The 9,735-nt window shown below is 50.9% G+C and overlaps 2 protein-coding genes across 2 annotated transcripts in view; both read left to right on the top strand.

Moving 5' to 3' along the window:
• gp1ba (glycoprotein Ib platelet subunit alpha) overlaps nt 1–3,011 on the top strand; it is a 5,968-nt gene extending 2,957 nt beyond the window's left edge. Inside the window, exons 5-6 of the mRNA XM_008402407.2 lie at nt 169–348; nt 1,170–3,011. Of these exons, the coding sequence (XP_008400629.1) occupies nt 169–348; nt 1,170–2,444 (1,455 nt within the window). The 3' untranslated portion in view covers nt 2,445–3,011. The remainder of the gene's footprint in view (nt 1–168; nt 349–1,169) is intronic.
• Nucleotides 3,012–3,537: 526 nt separating this feature from the next.
• LOC103460303 (uncharacterized) overlaps nt 3,538–9,735 on the top strand; it is an 8,245-nt gene continuing 2,047 nt past the window's right edge. Inside the window, exons 1-12 of the mRNA XM_008402406.2 lie at nt 3,538–3,646; nt 5,162–5,248; nt 5,360–5,539; nt 6,296–6,549; nt 6,629–6,761; nt 6,826–6,921; nt 6,999–7,140; nt 7,214–7,379; nt 8,273–8,568; nt 8,825–8,997; nt 9,074–9,322; nt 9,407–9,511. Of these exons, the coding sequence (XP_008400628.2) occupies nt 5,228–5,248; nt 5,360–5,539; nt 6,296–6,549; nt 6,629–6,761; nt 6,826–6,921; nt 6,999–7,140; nt 7,214–7,379; nt 8,273–8,568; nt 8,825–8,997; nt 9,074–9,322; nt 9,407–9,511 (1,815 nt within the window). The 5' untranslated portion in view covers nt 3,538–3,646; nt 5,162–5,227. The remainder of the gene's footprint in view (nt 3,647–5,161; nt 5,249–5,359; nt 5,540–6,295; nt 6,550–6,628; nt 6,762–6,825; nt 6,922–6,998; nt 7,141–7,213; nt 7,380–8,272; nt 8,569–8,824; nt 8,998–9,073; nt 9,323–9,406; nt 9,512–9,735) is intronic.

The raw sequence follows: 9,735 nt of genomic DNA, 5'->3' as shown, positions 1-9,735 counted from the left end.
TGGGCCTCCAGGACCCACTCTGGGCCTCCAGGACCCACTCTGGGCCTCCAGGACCCACTCTGGGCCGCCAGGACCCACTCTGGGCTACACTGGTCCAGATCGATCCACTCTGCACCTTAAAGCTGAACTACAAAATAAAAATGTCTGATTCTGGTTCTTGGTCGTCAGATCCAGGTGATGCCTGATGGCTGGTTCAGCCATAAGGAGGACGTGCCATACCTGTACCTGTCTCTCAACCCCTGGGCCTGCTCCTGTTCCCTTGGTTACCTCCGCAGATACCTGGACGACTTTGAGTTCAACATCTACGTCCGAGACGGCGCCCTCATCACGAACGCTGTGGACAGCGTGGTRAGCTGACTTCGTCTCCTCGTTCTGGAATAACTGCTTCTGCTGCCCGTTCTGGTTGGATGAAACATCCTGCATGTTGAAATCAAAAGCTAAAATAAATCCTCCAAAAAACTAAACAGAAATTCCTCTAAAAAACCAAAAATATAACTTAAAAATTAACAGAAAAGTAAGGAATGTTTGTGTTTTTATATTAACAGAGGAGCTACATGAGATGCATTAAACTACATGAACTACAGGTCAGACATATTAAACTACATGACCAGCTGTGATCCTCTGCAGAGTCTCTCTGAATGCGGCTAACTCAGCTAACAGCGGCGGCCATGTTGAACTCAAGCTAGGTTTCCATTCATGTCATGCCACTTTGGAGAAAACTTTTAAAATGTTGGAAAAAGAAAAAGTGAATTAGTTGAGTTTCCACCTGCTGGATTAGAGGGAATCACCGCCGAGTGTGATGTCATCAGATGTTGACGCTACGATTGGCTGGAGTAAACAAGACGTAGCGGTTGCTAGCTAGCATGCAGCGCTCAGAGAAACGTCATGGTCTCCCGCCTTTGGGTAAGAGGTTTGGACTTGGAGTTTGGTGCCTCTGGTAAGGTACAGACCCACCAGTAGGTGGCAGCGTTCGCTGCAGCAGAACTTATTCAACTAACATGTTACCATCTGTTCTTCAACTCAGATGATGCCGTTTCCATCAACCGCTGCTTCAGAGCGTTTTTACAAAAACCGAGAGGAAAATCTCTTCACCAAACGTAGACATACGTCACTCAGACGTTGCTGCTTGGGCTCATCTGGAAGCTAAACTCTGTAACGTTTGTTCCCAGGTGTGCGACTCTCCACGGCACCACCAGGGGAAACCTGTAGTGACTCTGGAAGAGTCCGATCTCTGCTCAGCAGACGGAGAACCAGAACCACCTGGAGACTTCTACCAGCCAGTGACCTCACTTCCTCCTGACCCGACAGCTCCAGCTGCTTCAGTCCAACCATCCGGCACAGAACCTCCAGCTGCAGCTCCTCAACCCACGACCCCTGACCTCACGACTGCGTCTGCAGAGCAGGCCTCAGTCCGCCACAGAGTCACATGGTCCTGGTACCAGACCTTCACCAGTCCGAAGCAACGAACCCATCACTCCAGCTCAGCGACGCAAACAGGAAGTTCATCAGTTGGCCCGTTTAATTGGACTGCACACCCGACTACTCATGGTCCCCTAACTACTGAAGTCCCCATAACTACTGAAGTCCCCATAACTACTGAAGTCCCCATAACTACTGTAGTCCCCATAACTACTGTAGTCCCCATAACTACTGAAGTTCCTCTAGTTTCAGTTGTTAATACCTCTCTGGTTCCAGATGTTCCTGCCAGCAGGGGGCAGCATGTCAGCATGGTTCCTGCCAGCAGGGCAGCAGTGTTGTGCGTCTGGCTGTCTGCAGGCTGCCTGTTGCTCTGCGCGGCGTCGGCGGCGTTGGTCCTGCTGACTCTGCTGAGGTTCTTCTTCTGCTACCAGAAGCTCTACAAGCCGCTGAGGCTAATGCTAGCAAGGAGGGCAAAGGCCAGGGAGGGCCTTCCTCTGCTGAGGAAGGAGGAGGAGGCAGATGGAGGAGTGGTGGCGTTGTACCGCTCCCTGCTGTTTGTCCACAGAGAGGGAGGAGATGCAGCTGGGAGGGAGGAGGGAGGACAGACGGTTACTCTGAAGCCAGCAGGAGACGGGGGAGGGAGGGAGGACAGAGGAGTGTACAGGAGGAGCATGTACCGCCTGGTCAGCAGAGAGGAGGAGCTGGAGGGATGGAGGGAAGTGCTAGAGGAGTGCCAGGTCTCTGCGGAGGACGGAGGCAGGAAGAGAGGGAGCGGGAGGGAGGAGGAGGTGGCAGGAGGAGCAGGAGGAGTCTCCAGGAAACGCTACAGTGTGATTCTGAGGGAGGAGCGGGAGGAGGCTGGGGGAGAGAGAGAGGAGCTGGACTGGGTGGTGGGAGGATGGGAGGCGGGCCGAGGAGCGGAGGAGGTGCTGAGGAGCAGCTGGGGGGAGTGGCTGGCTGGATATTTACCCAGCATGCCGTGGGGGCTGGCTGCTCCTCCTGAGGAGGCGGCAGCAGCAAAGTGAGGAGTCTGCGCTGGTTTCCTGTTGCTCTGCTGGTTTCTCTCTCAGTTACAGCTGTTCTGATTATTTCAGCCAAATTAGCAAATGAAGGCGCCACATTTGAGGTCCCTGACCTCTGACCTTCAGTGACTCTCTGCGCCTCTATGCAGATGACGCCGTGTTTCTTTTCGCTGAAACCAGAACCTGTAGATGTTCTGCAGGCTTCATTCTCCTTAGGGACCAGTCATCACCACAGCTTCCACTGAATTACAGCAACGCCGCTTTTACTGCCGTTACCATGGAAACAGCCTGTACTAAATAAACCTTAGCTGAAACCAAACCAGCTCTCCATGTCTTCCCTGAATGTGTCACAGGCTCTAATGTTTGGTGATAGGACTTTGACTAAGCTGGTTCAGACTGTTAGCATTAGAAGCTACATTTAGGCTAACAGGGAGGGAGGAGCATCAATATGAACATCCAGTTTAGACTTTCAACCACATTCATTCAAAGTGTTAACACATAAACACGTTTTAAAACTAACAGTATAGCTGAAACAACTTCAGTTTGGTGTTTCGTTTCGTCCTCCAGGCTCTTAAAATCTGATGTAGAGTTAAATCCTGATAGGTTCATTATAGTGGGGGACGGTAACAGTGATAGCTTAATGTAGCATTTAATGCTATCTCAGATCCAACTGGCTTCATCAGGGAACTCACCGTCCAGTCCTGGACCTGCTGCTGTCTGTTGCTTAAATGTGCTGCACAGATAAACTGATTGATACTTAAAACATGAATCACTGATTGGGTTTTAAAGCAGGGAATGAAAAACTGTGACCCTGATGTTTATTTTTGTGAAAATCTTCAGCAAACCTCTTGGCGCTGTTTAGTGTTTTTCTTTTTCTGTTAAACAAACATTGGAATAAAGATGGAGATAATGAGTTTTATATAATAACCGTCAGAAATATGAGGAGAAACATCAAAACCTCAACAAAATTAGAGTGAAACATGATTTAGTCTGTTTGCTACAAATTAAATAAAGATTTAAAATTGATCAGGTAATTAACTGAAAGGATCCAGTTTCTGATCCTCCAGACCAGCAGGTGGCGGTAAACATAGTTTGCTGTTGGACAACTAATCTGATCCAGGTCAGCGGGCGTCCCGGTTCCGACAGAACTCCGAGGGAAGTGGGACTCCCCCCCCTCCCCGGCCTGTAGCTGGAAGCTCCCTCCAGTAAGTCCGAAAGAGTGTTTTGGGTTCCGACAGGCGGAGGTCAGAGCTGGAGCTGAGCAGCTTCGGTTCGGGAAGGTTCTGCTGCCGGTTCTCATGGTAACGGGTGAACTATTGGGCTGGAACTGTTCATGTAGAGTAAGGTTCTGGTTCTGTTTGAACTCGGTAATGTCTCTGGTTTGGTTTGGTTGCGTTCAGGTTCACTGCTAAACGAGGCCACAGCATTTGAAGCCATGGTGCGTTCAAGTGCATCAACTACGTCACTTTCATTCGAGGCGCCATGATGGACGTGTGAAGTCCTTCATGGCGGACGGCAGCACTGAACTGAGCGACTTATTTTTTTCCCCAAGTTGTTTTTGTCAGTTTCTTCATGGCTCTACTTGTTCAGTCGAGCTAATCTGTGAACGTTTCTCACCTGGTTGGCTGTTTGAAACAGCTAGCTTACCAACCGACCCGATGTGTTGATCAAATTACAGATTTTTCCTGAATTCACGCCACAATTTATCACTATGCCATTAACGGCGTTTCCTCTTAAACCGGAGCGGGATTAAAAACCGACAAAGGACGGGATGCTAACCAGTTTTAACCGCATGCTAGGCTAGTGACGGCGCGCCTCCATGGTTGCTATTGGTTACTTGGTCCCTTCTTAACGTGATATTTGATATCTTTCTAATCATAATGATAGAGTATATGAACGTTAATCTGAAGACTAATGAGTCATTAGGATTGACGGCTGCTGTCCATCGCCGCCATCTTTCTTCATTAAAAACGTTTAATGAAGTTTTTATTTTATAAAAACTTATTTTTATAATAAGTTTTTAAAAAACTAAACTTATTTTATAACTATAAAATAAGTTTGGTTTCCATCMTGTKACCATTTTTAAAGTGAAATCCACTAAACAGAATCATATCAGATAACAGATCTGTTTTTACACGGGCTTTAAAGAAACGCATCGSTTGTTTTGACGTCYGTCATGGCGGAGTGGGCGGGGTCTGGGGRRCGTGACGTCACGGAAAAATGGTCAATAAACGGTGGGTAGCAAAAGTAATCAGAATCAGTAAATTAGTATTTCATTGGAATTTAATGTGAAAGAACAAAACAAAATGGTAGAAAGAAAATTATACGATTTACTTTTGTCTAATTTTTTTACAAATAGTTCCGTTTGTCCACCAGGCTCATTGTGGTTACACAAGGAGTTTCTGACTTCAAGAACTAGGATAAAATTATAAAACAATAAATTATACTAAAATTAGAAAATAAATTAGATTAATGCAAAGCCATAAATAAGCAAAATCCAAAACAACCCTAATAAAAACCAACCAAGACATTCAAACCAAACTGAATGTGTTTCTGAGGASGGAGAGGGAAAAGCCTCCTGTCTGCTGCATGCAGGGCAGCTTCACAGCAGCAATCAGGGCAAAAATCCACAGAAAACCTGTCCAGACCCTGCAAAGGGTCATTCAACCTGTACAGCAGCTAAAAGTTTAATGAACCTCATCAGCTTCTGTTTCTAACAGGGTGAGGATCAAAGTTTCTGCAGAAACTTCAACTGAAGACCTGAGATTTTATCAGGCAGGAGCAGAATGAAGGAGGAGGACCAGGAGGTGAAGGTAGAGGAGGACCAGGAGGACCTGGGGGACCAGGGGGACCTGGAGGTGAAGGTAGAGGAGGACCAGGAGGACCTGGGGGACCAGGGGGACCTGGAGGACCAGGAGGTGAAGGTAGAGGAGGACCAGGGGCTTAGGACTCAGGTGAAGGTAGAGGAAACTGAGGAAGTTAACCTGGCTGAGAACCAGGAGCACCGCCAGGACCCAGAACCGGACCGCCAGGACCCAGAACTGGACCGCCACACTCTGGACACCACCCAGACCCAAACGTCTGTCTCTGCTCTGCAGGTCAGTGTTCMGGTACAGACACCAAAACCTGATGGGAAATCTGCAACGATAAAGAAAGAAAAATTACATTACAAAATATTTCAGTGATTGTTTGTAGAAAAAAAAAATCAGAAAAACTTTGAGATTTTGAGGCTTAAAACAAACGACCTTGTTGTTCAACCTAAACTCTCTGAAGGTCAGAGTTGGTCCTCATCACCGGGCAGGAAGTGTTCCTGTCTTMGGTTTGGCCCCAGGATCTCTGGGCTCCTCAGAGAGGACTGGCTTTGGCTCCACAGCGCCACCATCCTGTGGTTAATGACAGCACACGTCTTCTGGCTAAGTTTTGTGTTTGTTGCCCTGATTGGTTGAGGCCTTYGGGGCACAAAGACTTTTGCCCGTTTCGAGGTACTTCCTGTGTAAACTGAACTCAGAGGAGCTTTTCCCAGCCWCTGCATTCAGTTAAACACTAATCACTTTATTGATCCAGAGAGAAATGACATTTAGCTGCAGCTCTCTAAGTAAAGGTTCTCCAGAGTTGTTGTCTTTGATGGTCAGGCCTGACCTTCATCCTCCGGACTTTACGTAAAATCCTGTTTTCCCATCCTCTGAGGTTCTCAGTCATCAGAACCCGTCCTCTTCATCAGGGCGGGTTCTGATGGTGACGAYAGGAAACCAACACATCAAACCTCCCCATCCTMTCCGGACCTTCTGAAGTTGGGTTCAGGCTGACTGACCAGGCTGAAGACGAACCCTGAGACTCGGTTCTATGTTGTTAAGTTTCAGAGAACGTCCGGCCCCCTGCGGTGCTGCCCCATCTGCCAGTCCGGCCTGTGGAAACACCTGGAAGGTGGTCACCAGGTGAAGAAGGCGTCAAAGTCACAGCTCACCTGGTCGGCCGGCCACACCAACATCCAGCCACATACTGTGGATGAGAGGGGCAAAGAGTCGAGCCGGGCTAAGACCCCCGAAGCSCCTGGGCCGGAGGACAGGAGCYGGATGCAGCCAGGCTGCTGCACTGAGCTGTTCCAGCCGTAAGCAGCCGCTCCTGGTGTCCAGAGACGGTTTCTGGGAGGAGGCAGAACCTGACAGCCGGGTGTTGTTTGCTTTCAGATACAAGTCACGACTCAGAAAGCTGGAGTGGGAGAAGAGCGAACTGGAGGCGAGAGTGGGCCGGCTGGAGCGGGTCCTGATGGGGTCGAAGCGCAGCGCTGCGGCCGGCGGGGCAGAGGAAGGCCTGCAGCCGGTGKGTGGGCCGCAGCACCGAGTGTTTCTGCAACACAGCCATGTGACTGACGTCTGTCTGACAGCGCAAGAGGCGGAGGCAGCAGGCAGAGGGCGAGAGAGAGGRAGAGAGAGAGGGCGGCGCCCCCTCCTGGACGCAGCTGGTGGTCCCAGGAACCACGGTGAGATCATCAGGACCTCGTGTCTCTGCTGGTGACCCTCAGCTCTGCTCACTCTGCTGCTCCTCCGGCTCACCAAGGTCGTCACAAACATGGAGAGGATCGAGGGCGAGAAGGTGGCGTCCATGACGACCTCCACAGGAGATCCCMGTAGCTCCCAGTGGATCTCTGGGACAGGAAGAGGACGTCTGATGGGACACCTCCGTCTGCCGGAGTCCATGAGTGAGTTTTCTCCCAGGTTTCCTCTCAGCTTCACTCTGCAGACAGTAACTCCTCGCTCCATCTCTCACTGTAGACGAGTGCCTGACCCAGTTCCAGGCGGTCCTGGTTCTGGGTCTGGAGGCCAAGAAAGACGCCCTGACCCGACTCAGGGGGGTGCAGGCCTTCCTCGGCTTCATGTCCGATGGAYACTGGAGGCTGTCGGACTGGAGCTTCTTACACAACGTGGCCAGGATACGTCTGTGAGTAGCTTCCAGCTCCAGCTATGAGGTTCAGTAGGTTAGTCACCAGCATCAGGGGACGTCCCCATGGAGACAGACAGCTGGTTTAGTCCTAGTGGACCAGCAGCCCAGGACAGGTCGAATTAGGTGATGTAGAACCAGGTGGTGCAGAACCGACCAGAACATTTCTGGTCCTGAAATGTTCTGCAGCTGCTAGAAGGACCACCGTGGAACCAGAGGGTCAGGGCAGAGGTCAGAGGTCAGCCTGCTCTCTAGTTTCCAGCTGGAAGAACTGAAACTGACTCTAGATCTATAGCTCTAGACTTATAAGTAGATCTATAACTGTAGATTTATGACGCTAGATCTTTAACTCTAGATCTATGACTCTAGATTGCTCCTCTTTAGGTCCAAAGGTAATAAGTTCTGTTTCTGTTCAACTGGAGAAAGTTTTGTCTCACTCACACATTGATCTGTTCTCAGCATCTGTTCAGTGATTGGATGGGGTCAAAGGTCACCTGGTGACATCATTATGTAGAGCTGTGTATCATCTGTCGTCATGGTAACTAATCTTACTTCCAGTTACAACCTGAGCTAATGGGAGCTTACAGATATAGAGCGGTCCAAGGACGGAGCCCTGAGGAACCCCACATGTGACCCACAAACCACTAATATAAAACCCTTAAATCTATATATCACACAGTAAATTGGATAATTATGTGATTTAATTCTATTCAACAAGTTTAATAAACTCATTATCTAATAAAAATCATCAAGTTATAGAATATCGGCTCAAAATTCATAATGTGCGTTTTAATTATCCAAGAATTCACAGTAATAATAAGCGTAACAGTCAGTCCAGCTACAGTCAGCTGGATGAAACCAGCAGCTGGTCCAACCTGCCTCCTCCTCCACAGCTGGATCCAGGTGATGCTCAGCAGGGGGAAGACGTTCAGCACCGTCCGGTCCTACCTCCGCAGCGCCTGCTGGTTCCTGGAGTTCCTGCTGGCCGCTCGGCCCCAGCGCCGCCGCCGGATTTCAGCCACTCAGACGCAGGTGGTTGAAATCCTCCAGGTGCTGAAGAAGACCAGCAGGGACRCTGACCGCAGAAACGTCTTCCACCTGAAGCCGCTCAGGAGGGAGCAGCTGTCGAGTCTGGACGCCATCACCACCTGCCTCCGGCTGGCTCCAGGCCGGGTGGAGGACCTCCTGGGTGGGTCTCCGCTCCCGTTACTGCACCTGTTCTCACCTGACTGTTTTCACCTGACTGTTTCTGACCTGACCGGTTCTCACCTGATTGATCTCACCTGACCAATCTCACCTGACTGTTTCTGACCTCATCTGACCGGTTCTCACCTGACTGGTTGTCACTTGACCGATCTCACCTGACCGTTTTTCACCTGACCGACCTCTGACTAACGTCTGGCCGACCTCTGGCCGATCTCTGGCCGATCTCCTCCATGTACCAGCGGAGGTGGAGACGGACTGCAGTGCCACCCGGAGCCTCTACCTGCTGTACGGCTTCCTGGCGGCGTACTGGTCCTGCCTCAGCGGACTCCGGCCCAGAGTGTTCGCCGCCTTGACGGACGCTGACGTCTCCAAGGCGGAGAAGGAGATGACCGAGGAGGGCATCCTGATCAGCGTAGGTAGACGGAGGCCGGCTCACACACCCTCTGAACCGACCGGCCACTCAGGAATGAGCTCTCTCTCTCCCCCAGGTGGCCAAGCACCAGACTTCGCCCCGGTCCGGTGAGGCAGCCATCGCCTTGACGTGCCGAGAGTTCGCTTGGATTGAGCGGCTCGTGCCCATCAAAGCCCAGCGGGGGGGCACCAGCAAATACACCCTGTTCACCACAGGGACGAAGAACTTCAGGAAGATAAACCGCTACGTGAAGCTGGCGTGGGCAGAAATGGGCCTGAGCGGCAACATCAACTTCACGCTAATCAGGACCATCATGGCCGACTGCGTGAGTATCGCTGCGCTGTGGCGCCTCCTCTGGTAGGCCGCCTGTTCGCCTCGGCCCTGACCTTCATCCGCTCTTCCTATTCAGGCACAATCCGCCCTGACGAAGGGTTCTGGGAATCGGGTCGGCACTGCCGCGGCTCACCGGCTTAAGGCCAACTGGTGGGCCGCCTCTCTGCAGGACGCCATGAAGGTGAGGTGGTTGGTGATCTGTCAGCTGGCGGCCCAACAACACCTACAGCCGCTCTCAGGTTCCAGTCCATCCATCACTCCAAAATCCTCCACCACCAAACCCTCCATCAACTCCAAAACCTCCACCTCCCCCAAGCCCTCCACCAAACCCTCCACCTTCCCTAAACCCTCCACCAAACCCTCCACCTTCCCCAATCCCTCCACCACACCCTCCACCTTCCCCAA

Source organism: Poecilia reticulata, unplaced genomic scaffold (genome assembly GCF_000633615.1).
Source record: "Poecilia reticulata strain Guanapo unplaced genomic scaffold, Guppy_female_1.0+MT scaffold_224, whole genome shotgun sequence".
Taxonomy (NCBI): Eukaryota; Metazoa; Chordata; class Actinopteri; order Cyprinodontiformes; family Poeciliidae; genus Poecilia; species Poecilia reticulata.
The sequence above is the reverse complement of the archived record's forward strand: the minus strand, read 5'-3'. Positions and strand labels throughout refer to the sequence as shown.